This window comes from Lissotriton vulgaris, unplaced genomic scaffold, assembly GCF_964263255.1.
Source record: "Lissotriton vulgaris unplaced genomic scaffold, aLisVul1.2 SCAFFOLD_292, whole genome shotgun sequence".
NCBI lineage: Eukaryota > Metazoa > Chordata > Amphibia > Caudata > Salamandridae > Lissotriton > Lissotriton vulgaris.
Genome location: NW_028249215.1, coordinates 842,655 through 857,268, shown reverse-complemented (window position 1 = coordinate 857,268; position 14,614 = coordinate 842,655). Strand labels below are relative to the sequence as shown.

The 14,614-nt window shown below is 41.6% G+C and overlaps 1 protein-coding gene across 2 annotated transcripts in view; it reads left to right on the top strand.

Moving 5' to 3' along the window:
- LOC147663659 (GRB2-associated-binding protein 2-like) overlaps nt 1–14,614 on the top strand; it is a 504,795-nt gene that overhangs the window by 477,292 nt on the left and 12,889 nt on the right. For both annotated transcript variants that reach the window (XM_086950289.1, XM_086950288.1), the window contains 3 exons: nt 2,752–2,846; nt 10,528–10,816; nt 13,816–13,906. In XM_086950289.1, the coding sequence (XP_086806415.1) occupies nt 2,752–2,846; nt 10,528–10,816; nt 13,816–13,906 (475 nt within the window). The remainder of the gene's footprint in view (nt 1–2,751; nt 2,847–10,527; nt 10,817–13,815; nt 13,907–14,614) is intronic.

Genomic DNA, 14,614 nt, shown 5'->3' with positions numbered 1-14,614 from the left:
GGTTGTTGTTGAACCTTATTGTTCACACGAATAGCCCAGCTTCAATGTAAGAACTTGGCGACAGCGCACTTGTGCCTCGTTTGTATCAACACACAGCTACCTTAAAGCAGTGTGACATTGTCTTGCACCAAATTGCATACAAATAGGAACAATCTACCTTTTCCTAGGTCGGCTATAGGCTGAACAGAAGGAGTGTCTTGTCTGCCTGGAGGCAGGCCGGACCCGAAATGTCACACATGGGCTGGCTCGTCCACTTTTGACAGAAGACATCACAGGAAGGGAACCAATTCTAAACTGTAAAAACGGTTTCCTGTCTGTTAGGACAGATGTAAAGTCCAGTAAAGGTGCAAATCTGCAGTTATACTTCAGAGTATAAAATCAAGAGTTAGTGAGGCTAGTCTCTTTTCCTGTATCTCCGTGCCCCACACATATGCCCAGGAAAGCTCTTTGAGATGGGCCTTTGTCAGATTGCTCTTTGAGGGCTCCATATCCCAAGTATGCGCTGGGTACCACTCGTGATTTTGAACACATAAATTATGAGCAAGTGCCAAGAGATCAAATTCCTATTACATTTAAAAATAATAAGGTTCAGGAAATATTTTGAGCCAGCACAGATTTTCTCCTAAAGCCATAATTTATATTGCTGGCGGAGTTGAGCAAGCTGAGCTTTATCTCAGGAAATTTGCCATCGACCTATTACAGAATTAAAATAGTTGACAAGAAAAGTTGTATTCAAACAAAAAAATGGGTAGTCCAAAGACAAAAGAATGGAAACTAGTAGCTATAAATGTGGCAGTAAAAGTAATGTAGGACATTTTAGGTTTTGTCCAGCTTCTTCAAAAGTTTGTAAACGGTATGAGAAGATGGAGCATTTTAGAAAAGTTTGTAAAGTTTTGATGGAAGCAAGGTGAACTTAGTAAAAATTGAGGTGGAGGAAGATGATGTGTTGGGTCTTGATCCCATGGTAGTTCTGGCAGCAAAAGGACAAAACAGAAAGGGCAAATATTTATCTCTTTGGTCTGTCACCTAGATGGCAAGGAAAGGTTGGTTATGGTGGATTGATTCATGTGCATGGTATGATATTCTAGATACAAATATGGTGAACACGTTGTGGAAACTATTATTGACATGACACCAGGAGGTTACACAGGATAGAGTTGACTGGATATTTTGGTCATAAATTAATTTTCTGGAAATAAGAACCAGAGGGAAACTTTATATTGCTGAAAAAAGGATAGTCCACTGTGGAATGGATGCTTCTAAAAGAAATGAGCATCAGACTAGATCCTAGAGAGGTGGCTGAGTGGATGTACGTTGTTACAATGCATGCTTTTACCACGCATGCTGTAACAACTCAAGTTTTAAAACGCATTCCATTACAACGCATTACACTGGGGGGTGCTGGATAGTGAATATTTTAATTTACTATTCTAACACCAGTCCCCGTGGACACTAGGGAAGGTGTTGGATAGTAAATTAAAACTATTCCCTATCTTAGAGCGCCCCCCAGTGTAATGCGTTGTAATGGGTTTCGTTTTAAAGTCTGCGTTGTAATAGCACTGCGTGCTAAAAGTTGCGTTATAAAGGTTGTTCCCCGGCTGAGTGTATGTTATACAGCTGAAAGTAAAGGGGAGTTAACTGAAGGAAATGTAATGCAAAGCAAAAGCACATGGCGGCACATGAAAAACTCGCAAGGGCAAGCAACACATAGAGTTTTTTGTAAGGATTTGGGGGAAGTCAATCTTAAGCACAGGATAATTCTTCAGGAGGGCGATGTACCTGTGTGACATAAAGTGGGGATAGTGCCCATAACATATAGGGTCAAGTTAAAGGATTTATTGAAGCTTTTCTATGGATGTAGAGCTGAATGAGTCCTCTTAATGGTTCTCTCCAGTGGTGACATCCCCAAAAGTTCAGGAGATTTAGGACTATATTGACTTAATAACTTAACTCAATCTTGGTAGATATTTAACCTCCACCCAGTATTCATGAGATGTTGTCATCAGTGTGGGGCGGCGGTGCTACTGTTTTCTTCCCCTGGACTTTGTGAGTGTATTTCACCAGGAGGAACTTAAGAAGTGCTCCAGACATTTAATAGCACTTGTCAGTCTGAAATAAGCCATCTCCCTTCAGGCCTGTGGACGTCTTGGTCTTTTTTCACAAGGTAATTACTCACTGATGACATGGTAGGGGTTGAAAGAAGATGGGACGAGTTTAGGAAGAGAAATGAGATGGGAAAAAGACTGGAACAGGTAGGCCTATTCTGCTGATATAATAATGGCAAAGGCACAACTTTGTGTATTTGACCTGTCACATCAAACAGAATATGCTTTTTTAGCACCACAGTACATAAATGTAATGGGCAGGAGGGCATGCCTCAATCTGTGAACAGAGCCAACTGGCAGGCATGGCACTCAGTATGATTGTCAAAATTGTAAGAAGGAGATGCAGGCAAAAGAGTGGACTCAACTGAATGTGGTGGCAATCCATTAACCCCTTCGATGCTGATGACGAGCTCAGCTCGTCATCAGCCACGGGGGCGTGTGCGGATGACGAGCTGAGCTCGTCATCTAACGCGGCTTTTAGAAAAAAGCTGCATAGCGGAAAAATAACCGCCGCAGCGATGCGGTTAAAAATTACTCATGTTCAATTCAACCAGAGCACCATAGAAATAAGAGTTCTGACTAATATTTCAACTTTCTTAAAGCTGACTGCATACTTTCACACCCTCCCTATCTATGACTGTTTCAGCTTCTTCGTGTGAAAATTACGCCTACCCGCAGTATGGTGGCAGCAGTGTTGGGCAGTCAGTGGAGTCTGTCAATGATGGGTTCAACTCATACCTGGTAAGTCGGCACTAGCCATGTAACACCCTCACACCTTTTCAGCCATACTTTCTCGTGGCACAAGCACTTGCAAAGCGAAGTGTTACAATGGTGTACACCATTTAAGATTTAATTTGAAGTGCAATTGGTTTGTATTTATTGTTGATGTTTTATATGGTGCGTGCTAGATCTAAGTGGGCTACACAGCAATTAACATAGAAACACAAGTATACATCAAGTGCAAACGTGAACTTACAATCAGTCAACATAACAGTTCCAGGCATATTGACCAGGCTAGCTCACAGCACTGTGACAACAAAAAGCAAAGATAATATATTAGCTTGTATGCAGTCAATGATCCTGGGCAGTTGCAGAGAAAACAAGAACATCATCTGCAGGCATTAACCCGAAGCCATGTAGGCGACGAAAGACATTGCTACAATGCAAACGGTGGGGTGGGTACTTTAATGGAAGTTAGACTTCATGATCATATGTGCATGCAACAGCCAGCCTCCTTAGCAAGCTTTTACAATTGTTTTTATGTGTGTTTAATATTTCAATTGTTGAAGAATATGTTGTCACCTTCTCATTCTTCAAACAATGTATCTTTAAAAAATGCCTAATGATAAAGATAAAAATGTACGATTGACACACTCGTTTTGAAACATTGATTGATTTATACTTTGGTTCCTCCTAAAGTACTTATGTGAAAGTTTCGTATGGAGGTTTTCTAGTGCACATATATATATAAAGACTTCACTATGTCAGGCATGACGAGCTTTAACCCCTTCGATGCTGATGACGAGCTCAGCTCGTCATCAGCCACGGTGGTCGTGTGCGGATGACGAGCTGAGCTCGTCATCTAACGCGGCTTTTAGAAAAAAGCCGCGCAGCGGAAAAATAACCGCCGCAGCGATGCGGTTAAAGTTGCAATGCTGTTGAAGTAACAGACGTATAAGTTCTTTTTTGTACACCATTTGCAGGGTTATTTCTGGATGTTTTGAGGGCTAGGGGGTTCCTTACATTGGTTGTAACTCCAAAGGTTTGCTTAGGTTTTCTTATTGTTGGAAGATTGGGTTTCAAGCAGGTTTTCTGAGCTCTGGAGGGTGATGGGATCTCCTGAGCTGATAAGTGTATGGGCTGTATAGTTCAGGGTTCCTGAGTGTAAGGTTTGATATATTAAAGATGCCAATTTGATTACTTTCTTGCCTGCAGTATTATATTGCACTATTATAGGGTTACCGGGGTTATGTATCAAACCACCTGGTGTCGGAGACTAGTCTTACAGCCATATGAAGGGCAATCTTCAATGGAGCCAATGTAAGTGTGGGGATATATAAGAGTAGGCTTCTGTAGACAATCCTAGAGAACAATATTGATTAACCACCATTAGCAATAAACATCTGTTATTCAGTGACAAGATACCCTTGGATGAACTTGCGCTTTGCAAATGCACGTTATGTTATGTTATTTCAGGTCCTCTTAAAAAATGTAAGTTTTTATTCCCTAACAGTCTGATGTGAGTTTATGCGCTTTTGGAAAAGCTGTTTATGTGGACTCACAAGATCGGATTTTTGCTCGGCAGAAATGCTAGAGATTTCACACAGTCAGTGATAGAGACCTTCCATTCAAACATGTCAAGTGAGTTGAGCCATGTCAGCAAAGTGATAGCACATAGAGTGGGGAGAGGAGCTCAGAAGGAACTCCATATTAATCTGATTCACCTTTAAGTAATTGGCACAGATCCAAGATAGGCTATTGGTGAGTATCGGGGTGAAGGAAGCAATGACTTTCAGAAAAAAGCCTTTCATTTACAAATGGGTGTCAGCACAGATGTGAAAAGAAAGGTGGGAATGTTTTTGGGGTTGTTTGATAGATGTCCTTTAGGAGGTTACCAGCTTTGAGTGGGAATCAAGTTTGCGGGTCTGCCTTTTGGATCTCCACCCCAGATCAAAACCTCGTAAGTTGATATACTGGTTTGCAAATCTTGCTGCACTTACGCAAAGTGTTGGAAGCGTGGTGTAGGCCCCTCCTTGATAGGTGGGATAAAGAGCTGTGTAAATGTGTGGAAGATGAACCCACAGTGGTTACCACACTTGTAAAAAGAGGGGAGTCATAGCAGAAAATCAGTGAATGTGGCACATTTTTTACAAAGTGGAACAAAACAAGCTACATGAGACCCCCATAAATGCTCCTGTTTACCCCGTAAGACTCGGGAATGCTTCAAACGAGGACAATATCAGTTCAGGTTAATATCAAAGTAGAGCTCAATGCCAAGCTTGATAGGGCCCAGCAAGGCGCATTAATTCATGCTAATCTCTCTTGCCTGCTTGTAGCACATTCACCCATCACACTTTGCTGTCCAGACCCTAACCTAAGCCTAAACTCAATTAGACCATTCTCTTGTTGTTGCACTCGCCACTTAAGCATGGGATCATCAGAATCCTCTTGCAAATCATTGTGGGGTGTGAACCAAGCGTCTGCCTTCTTTTCACTGTAGTTCCAATGCTACAAACACCCCCTCAACTGTAATCTACTGGACCTGCATCCAGATGAATGGTATTGACACACAAATCTATGTCTGACTGAAAAAAAGACTTGACAGTGTTGTTCTAACAATTAATTTGATTATACTCCGCATTGTATGAATTAAATCTACCTTTAGTCTAAACTGAGAAAAATCTGGAATATCTGTCCTGGTGAGGACTGAACCCTAAACTCTTTCTTCCATTTATTTTGACTTCAAGATTGGGACCTGCTCCCTCCAAAACTCACAAACGTAACAAATGAAAAGCAGATAATCTTTGACAGAAATCTTTCACTTCAGCTAAAATTACTGGCGTGTTGTGGATGTTAGCATGCAAATACCCAAGCTTTAGAGAATCCTTCACTTCTGCAACTGTTCAATCAAGCTGAGCTCAAATATCTTGTTGTGCAGCATAAAGATTACTGCATTGCACTTTACACAGCCCTCCGAAAGTAATGACATAAATCCAATTTTCACAGTCTCTGGAGCATATGTATGTTTATGAAATAGGACACTTGGAAATAAGCATCATTGACACAACTTTACCTGATAATGGATTGTACCAATGATAAATCTTCTAAACAGGAAAAATATTTGTTTTGCTTTTTGATAAACAATATTTACCAATGGTCCAATGTCCTTATAAATTGTTGTGTCTTATAAAGCGCACTGCTACCCGGAGGCCTCGTAGCGCTATAGACCGCTGGGGAACCCGTCCTGGCTTTCCCTGTGAGATAGTCCCTCCTGGGGGTCTCCAAGGTGAAACCAGGCATCCCCGGCGTTTGTGTGGGGCCATTGTGGAGATGAGGCAAGCTAATGCCCAGAGTTGCCGAGTGTGCTCCCTGGTCGGAGTAGGCACCGATGCGAGAATTATCAGTCCGCTGATCCTGGTCCAAGACCCTGCCGCGTCGGGAATCGAACCCTGGTCCCGGGCCGTTCTCTGCACTCAGGTCTGCCGCCTCTAACCAGTGAGCCACACCTCTCCACTATAATTGGTTCCTGATCATAAAACCCATTAGTCCTGAAGGTTAAGAATAACATTTAGGTTGTTCCCCCCCCCCCCCCCCAAAAAAAAGGAATGCGTCATGCATGTTAGATTTGATTATAATTTGATTAGGACGTCTCAAGGATAGGAGGTTGAAATGTTAAATACTGTCTTATAGAACTACAGGCCTTATGTGAGGAGAGTGAGTTGTTGGAAGCGGAAAACAGCAAATATAATTAGCTAAGATAGAAAGTTGTTTTTTTCCGTTTGATGAATATTTTAGTAAACTGCAAAATGAGACAGGTCTGTTTGTTTTAAGTATGGATATTCGAATCTGGATAAAAAAAAACATTTTTAAATGAAATTTTAGAATGTCTTAAGTGTGAATGTTGAGGTTTTGTTTATAGATTAAAGCTTTAAAGTGCCTTGTGTAAAAAAGAGTTATGGTTAGAGGAAGAGTTAAGAAATTCTATTTGTTTGGAAATGGAACCAGTTCAGAACCATACAACAATGTCATCTGCGTTGTTTTAGGATTTTTAGTAGCGTTGAGTGATTGACAGGTCAAGAATGCATGCCCAGTTGGGGGACCGCAATCTCCATCTGGCCTAGATGGAACTACTAAGAAGCTCATTTTCCGTAATTAATTTGTTTAGTTGGAGTTTCTTAGAACTTCCCTAGGCTGTGGCTCAGAAGAGAAGGATACAAATAGTGTAAAACTTGCTACATATCTGGAAGAGCTGAACAGGTTTCTTTAGGCAGAGGGTTGCTATGTGACTTAATCTTGACAGGAAAGGACTACCCAGAATTACAGGGGTGTTAGTAAGATTGGTTCAGTGTGAGGCATTACAGGTTGCAATATTTTTCACAAAGCTAGCATGTACAAGAAGTGGATAGGAACTTAAAAAAACATTTTTAAACATTCTTTTGATTAAACCATTGCTTCTGGCACATTTCCATACAACATATTTATACAATGAAGTGTAGTTGGAAGAAGGTTTGAGCTTCGAGATAGTGTGGATGAGTTCAGATTGGGTGATTTCTTAGAAAGATGACATAATCAAGTCAATTCGGTGTGTGGCACCTTGAGCTCAGTCTGTTTTTGTTTGGATGAGAGAGGATTTTCTACAATTTCAATTGAATCTTTTGACACTTAGATAAAATAATAAAATCAAAAGGGAGCCTGGTGATGTACCTTTAACTAACAGAAAAAGAGGGGGATATGATGAGGTCTGAGGTGAGGAAAATATCTAAGTTTTAGTGATAATTGTGTAAGTTATTATTGTCAAATCAAGGTGTATTGCATAGATAAAAATGAATGTTTTCATAAACTATTAATGATAAAAAGTGTTGCATATGTATGGTGAAAAAGTAATTCTCTAATTTCATTCATGTAAAACACAATTATAACCCAACAGATTATATCATCATACAAAATACTACCCAACATCCTACCACTACCCATGCCCACTATCCAGTCTTCACTGCACAACCAAAACATATTACAATGTGCTACCTAACAATATCACGCCTACTCATATTATGGCAAACAGCACAATGGCACATCAGATTAAATTACATCCCTGTACACATTATGTTAAAGTTCTAACCATGCCACACTTAACTATATGAAGCCCAGGAGCACAAACATAACTCATGAGGTTACAGTATTTTAAAAAAAACATGGCTTGAACACCACTTTGCGCTGTTGCGCAACATGCTCGCCAATCGCTTCACATCACACAATCATGACACATTATCCTATACAGCACACTTTAAATACTACATCATACTGCTCTCCATCTTGTCCAACCTTGGCCAGCACACAGAGACATATGTCCCTAATGTCAGAGGTCGGCACTGAAAAATAACAAGTAATGTTGTTATTGGAGAAGTTCCCTCGTCTATTAGGGTACTCTCCGGGACCCCAGCTCTTATGATGGTTTCCGTACATATACTGATTGATAGACACATGTCGCCGTGAGATGAACGGAGCGAGCTAATGGTCAACTGGGGACGATCATTTCCATACCACAAGACACACACATACCCAACACACATCCCCCATATCTGAATCCTTGCACAGGTTGACAACTCACAATATCAGTCCCATCACAGTGTTTCTGGAGTGTTAACCTTCAGCTTGAGTCAGCAGAAAGGGTGGCTGAGAGAGGATGGACAACATCAGAGAAACGCAACCTCTGGCATAACTTCAACTAGAGGTGTAAACAAAACACAGTGGAGACACAGACCTGGGCTTTCAGGATAAAACACCAACATGTATTTAGTGCCATGAACACAGACGTAGCTTGAGAGTCTGGTGACCACATGCCTCCAGAAACAATCCCCTCTTCTCATTAGGGCTATGAGTATGAAAACATAGACAAAGTTCTTGCTACTAATTCACCGAAGATAAACAGATCGATGCATATTTGACAGAGAAATTGTAAAGTCACGACAGTTTATCTGAAGGATCGAATGAGCCTATTTTTTGCTCTGATTCAGGCTAAGCCACACCTTTCTGCATTTAGCCGTCTGCAGTGCCCTTCGCAAATTCTCTGGTGTCGAGGACAATGCTGTTTACACTCGCCTCTTTCAAAAAACAGCTAAAGACGTGGATCTTTGGTCTACCACTGGCTTGTTGCCAAAAGCTTATTTAGACTCTTGTCACCCACCCGACCTGTTGTTGATAGCGCCAGGAGACTCCGTTAGGAGTGGCAGTTAGCGCTTTATAAATTCTCTTTTCATTTCATTTCATTCATTTCATTTCTTTCAAAAAATACATCAACAATAATAGTTTTATATAGCAATTCATCAGTTTCTAAGCTCTCTAAATATCTGAAGTTATAATTAAACAATTTGGTGGTACTCCCGTTTACCAGCATCTAGAAGGATAGAAGGCTGAGTTTGCAATGCTGTGATATAAACTGGGGTGCAGCAACTCACTACATTTGTCAAAGGCTATAATTCATGTAACTGTTTCATCCTCCCAGCAAGAGGCCTACAAAACAACGTTAGTCAACCTTTTACAGGTTGTAACAGCAGGAGGCCCTTCAGCCCTGTCCCAAAGCTTATAAACTTGTTGTAGAACACTAGATCCCATTCGGTGGCATCTACGAGGGAATTTACATCTTTGGTACTGGATAAAATTGAATTCCGATATGCGCACGCCCACCATAACCACCAACCATCACAACCAATCACCGCCAGCCAGTCACCACAACAATCACCGCAAACATCACCACCACTGCACCAACCACCCGGGGACACTAATTTATCTTAAGCATCTCCAGATTCCTGCTAAGGCTACCATTTACCGAACACAAAGAATCCGAATTCAGGTTTTAATACTGGCCTGGGAAGTTATTTAACATTGGTAAAGCCTGATACCCTAATAATAACAGCACACTCCTATCAGTAAAAGCCATGGGGGACAATACCAGCCGGGCTTGTCCTGTCACTGTGCCAACCAACACTAACATTATTTTGCTATTTAGCAGTGTTGTAATTATAACATTTTGATGTTATCCAACTCTTGCTATTCTTTTTATGAATCTTGGAACGATGAAGGGCTGAGTCTCCCTGCCAGGATTCAAACCTATATTCTTCAAGGATGTTGCCTAACACTTAGAGCTGTTGACCTCAAAGCTGGGGAACCGGCTTAGAGTCTCAACAGGGACGCTCAACATCCTGTGATTCGGGGCCAATCACTTAATCCCCCCCGTGCAAAAAATGAATGTCAGTCTGTAACGCAACTGGTGCCCATGTGAAGTGCTATGACACCTTTGGGTCGAGTGTCCGCTATATAAAACTAAACAAAAACTTGCATACATATCTCCGCCACTAATGCTTACTTCACCTAGCAATTAGCTATCTTACTTGCATGATCATGCAATGTTATGGACAAACAATGAATTAATTGCAAAGAAAAAGACATTCATGAATCCTCACACATGAATTTGTCAAGTAAGTGTATGTAATGCCCACATTTCGTTACCGGTTGAACCATATGTGAAGGTACTGATGACCATAACGTAAGTGAGGCCGATTAAGATGTATCTTTGACGGTATGTGTCAATTTAGATTTTAAAAAGGTATTTCACAAAGAGACAGTAAGAACTAAGTAGAATGGTGTTTTTGAATGAATAATTGTTGACGCTAATTCTCCTCCCCGTCTTTATTTTCATGAACAGCAAACCAAATGCAACATTGCCTGTGCAGACAGCGCGGATTGTGAAGATAACTATGTCCCAATGAATCCAGGCTCCTCCTCCTCGTTCAGCATGGAGAGAGTAAACGACAATGCCCAAAATGTTTACATCCCCATGAGCCCTGGGCCACACCACTTCGACTTCCTGGGATTCTCCTCTGCGACGCTCCCTGCCCGTAAAGGAAGCACTGTGTCGCTCTGCCACCGGCCTACGCGGATGAGTGAGATCCAGCCTCCCCCGATAAATCGCAACCTCAAGCCAGACAGAAAAAGTAAGACCAGAGGTTCTAATGGAACTTGCATCATAATTGATAAGATGGAAGCACCGTTGTATTTCAGTTTCTGTTTATCTTTGAATTTTGTTCCAAGATTACTTGATGTACTATTCTGCATTGTACTTGAAGCATAAATATGCCCACACATATCATGAGCTTGTTGGTCCATAATAGGTGGCATTTGACACCAGAGTGGCCGAGACCTGATTACGTTTTACGATTTTTATGAAACCCAAGATCAAAAGCAAGTAATAGCTGCTATTGCTCCATGATGGGTATTCATTGACACTAGTCTCTTCTGTGCAGATCATACATTGAAACCTAGGCAGAATTGGTGGTTATTGCTCACTTTGGAGATTCAGGACACTTGGTTTGGCGACTGAGTACATGTCGAGTGAAGGATCAGTTGCCTAGGACTAGACAACAGTTTCATGAGTGGGCCTAGTAGGACACAGCCACCCAGAAGCTTCTGGCCAGTGCCAGTTTCACAAGGTAGCCACACACTTTCCCCAGTAGGCTTTGAGTATGCAGAGAATTTACACCTGTGATCCATGACTGTCCAGTATAGATAGGTACAGGAAAAACCTACTGGCTTGTACTATAACCTTTGCAATCAGCTGGCCATTTGTTGCGGAGAGAGGGAGTCCTGTATAAATATGTTGCAGAAATCCAAGCTATCCATCGCTGTGACTAACATTAGTTCTACTTGATGGGTGGCCTGGAGGAGCAGACAGGATTTAAGCAACAATGACTCGTTAAATGTGTGTCCCCCTACTACCCCCCCCCCCCCCATTTAATTTAGGGTCCAGCTGTGATGTGTCAAGTGTGATTCCCAGGTTCTTAACTTTCTGTTTGAGGGTTCAACACACTTCTTATATATTTCCTTATAAGATACATGTATTGGAAACAGGGTATGTGACATCACTGCTACCTTCTTCTTTTTGATGGGCTGATAAATACCATGTAGCATCCCTCTGTGTTGTTTAGGAATTTGTCAGTCAATCATAATCCTCCTATAGTCTTCAATTTACACACTGAAATGTCTGAATGAAATGAAGCTGCAGGTCTAGTACGGCTTTTGATGTATATTACGCTGTACTGTTTATGGGATAGGAGCTTTCAAGTCGTTATTGAGTTGTAGAACTGTTGTCCAAATGGGGTCGATTTTGGTGAAATATGACTGTAACTCCAAGCATGTATTGGTTGTTTAATGGTAGCCTGGTACTGTTAAATTGTGATGCTGATGACATGGAATAATTTAGTAATCTTAAGGTGGAGTGGAGTCAGAGGGTGGGCTCCTTCTACGCGCTGGTCAGTGGCTGCCTGGAAGGGCTCTTACCCTTGCATAATATTGCTATGCTATTGTAGGATGTCTCTTGTAAGGTTTGAATGTAAAACAGTATTAATTACAATGTATTTTTCCTGATCCTGTTAATGGTGGAAGGTTACATAAAGGATATGTGTGCTGCATTGGTTTTGGTGATGAGGCAGCCACCTTTATTCTCCAGTTTGAGGTTACACTGACAGGAAATGCTAGTGCAATATGAAGTTTTTATTACAATTCATGGATGTCAATTACTGTATAGCTCAAAACTAAATGTAAAGCGATAGAGGGCTGGACGGGTGCATGAAGCCAATCAAGGCTAGTACTTAATGTTGGGAGGTTCTCTTCATTGGTGGAGGATGTTCATGTGGTTACTTCCGGGTTAGGTGCTCCTTAAAGAGGAGGTCTACAGCTTCTTCCTGAAGTGGTGGCGTGGCCACAATGGTTGGGTCTGAAAGAGACGCGTTTCAGGTCCTGTGTTTGTTTCAGTACATGATTGTCTTCTGTTTTCTCCTTCTTTCACTTCTCAAGGCTGGCAATGTCTAGGCTTCTTGTGTTATATTCACCGCCCACGCTCTTGATATTTTTCGGAAATTAGAGTGGTGAGTTGGTGGTGGCATTGGGCGACCATCTTCCTCCAGGTCATTATGACAGCGGATTCAGTCTTGGATTTTTTGTGTGTGATAACCTAATGCACTCTGTGTGTTGAGCTTTGTTAGGCTTCCCTTGAATTAATTAGACAGATGCTCCTGAAAACACTGATTTGTGGGTGAGAAGTCCAGGACTGGGAACAGTGTCCATAATGAACTGGAGTGAGGTGGTCACCCAAGGTTACAATCATTAACATGACAGACTATTTTGAAGGAGTTTTTGGTTTGCAGGGAGAGCCATTGTAGTTCTTGTAGTATCCGGGTGAATGCTTGTAGTTTGTACTGGATGATGAGCCTTGATGCTGCCATCTCAGGGCCTTCTTCAGTGACTTGAGCTGGATGTCAGGGGAACTGGTGAGCAAGAGCTTGACTTCATTTAGATTCAACAGGACCATGGATTAGATGGCATTTTTTTAAGGGTGATAATTCAAATGAGTTTTAGATAAGGGCCAGACGGTTGAAAGTTTACCAAACAAAACAGAAGTCGGTTAGTTGATTCCACAATGTTCAATCTTTACAGTCAGGAGGCCTGTGGATGTGCAGACTATGCCTACGAAGAGATTCTGGCTACTATCGACTAACAGCCAATGAAAATGCTGCATTTTGCTACTGCACAGCCATTCTGTTTTCAATGTTCTAGGTATGTGCGTCCCACCACAGAGTAACCTAGGTTTTGGTTTGTTCAATGCAGGGTTACCAAATATCAGCTTGACACAAATTTTTGATGCTTGCCAAAACCTTACTCGGCTGCATTATTCCTAGGCTTCTAACTTAATTTGCACCAGACTTTCTTTGCATAGAAATCCCTTCAATTCCTAAGACCTATCCAGACTCCTGCACATTAAGAACCTGGTTGTGGTCAAGCCTTCTAAATGCAAACTGCCACGATACGGAGGAAGACTGATGCAATCAAAGGAGCCGTGCTAACTATTCTGCCTCTCGTGCATTAACGTCCTACTTGTCATAGCCAGATGATGCATCTTCCAGCCTGTTATTGATGTAGTTTTTGGTTCCTCCTACAGCAAAGCCATCCCCGCTGGACTTGAGAAACACCGCAGTGATTGATGAACTTCCTTTCAAATCTCCAGTCACCAAATCCTGGTCTCGGCAACTGTGAGTAGATATTATAAGTGCATGATTCGTAAATGTTAGAGAGAATAATTAAAACTATTACATAAAAATGTATTTCCATGGGAAACTGCAGTGCTTTGTAAGAAATACTTTCGATTATTTAGGGCAGCCTTGTGAAACTAATGGTGTTGGTTATGAGGATCCCAAACTAGACTGCTTTAGCCAAGAAGCTTCAGGTGTATTTGTAACCCAAGTGTATCCATAACTCCAGTGATTCTGGCAGTGGTTCTAAACCCCAGTTGAACTGGTCTGGTATTACTGCTTTGCCATGTTCAGTGATGAAAGACAATCAATGCCCATGTCTGAAAAATATTCGTCGGATTCTTGCTTAAAGATTCTGCGTTAATAAGGACACTGAGGAATTGAGGAGTCATCTTCGTTGCTATCAGGGGAATTGTAGTATTTAGGAAGATTAGCTTGGATGGAAGGGGAGTCATTCACTGATTCAAGCTCACTAAGGAGTCATATCACAGTATTGTGAGCGGATGTTAAGGAGGAAGGATGGTTAAAGGGTGGGACTTTGAGAGTGGAAGAATATATGCAAGGTCAGGACTTATAATAGATGACAAGAACCAGGAGGCGTGAGAAGAAAGACAGGATAGGTGTAGCAGAGAAATGGGATCTGGAAGTTGGTGGCGTGAGCAACTAGATATTTGCTCTGGAGGTTTCAGGGGGTGTAAGAGGTGGATG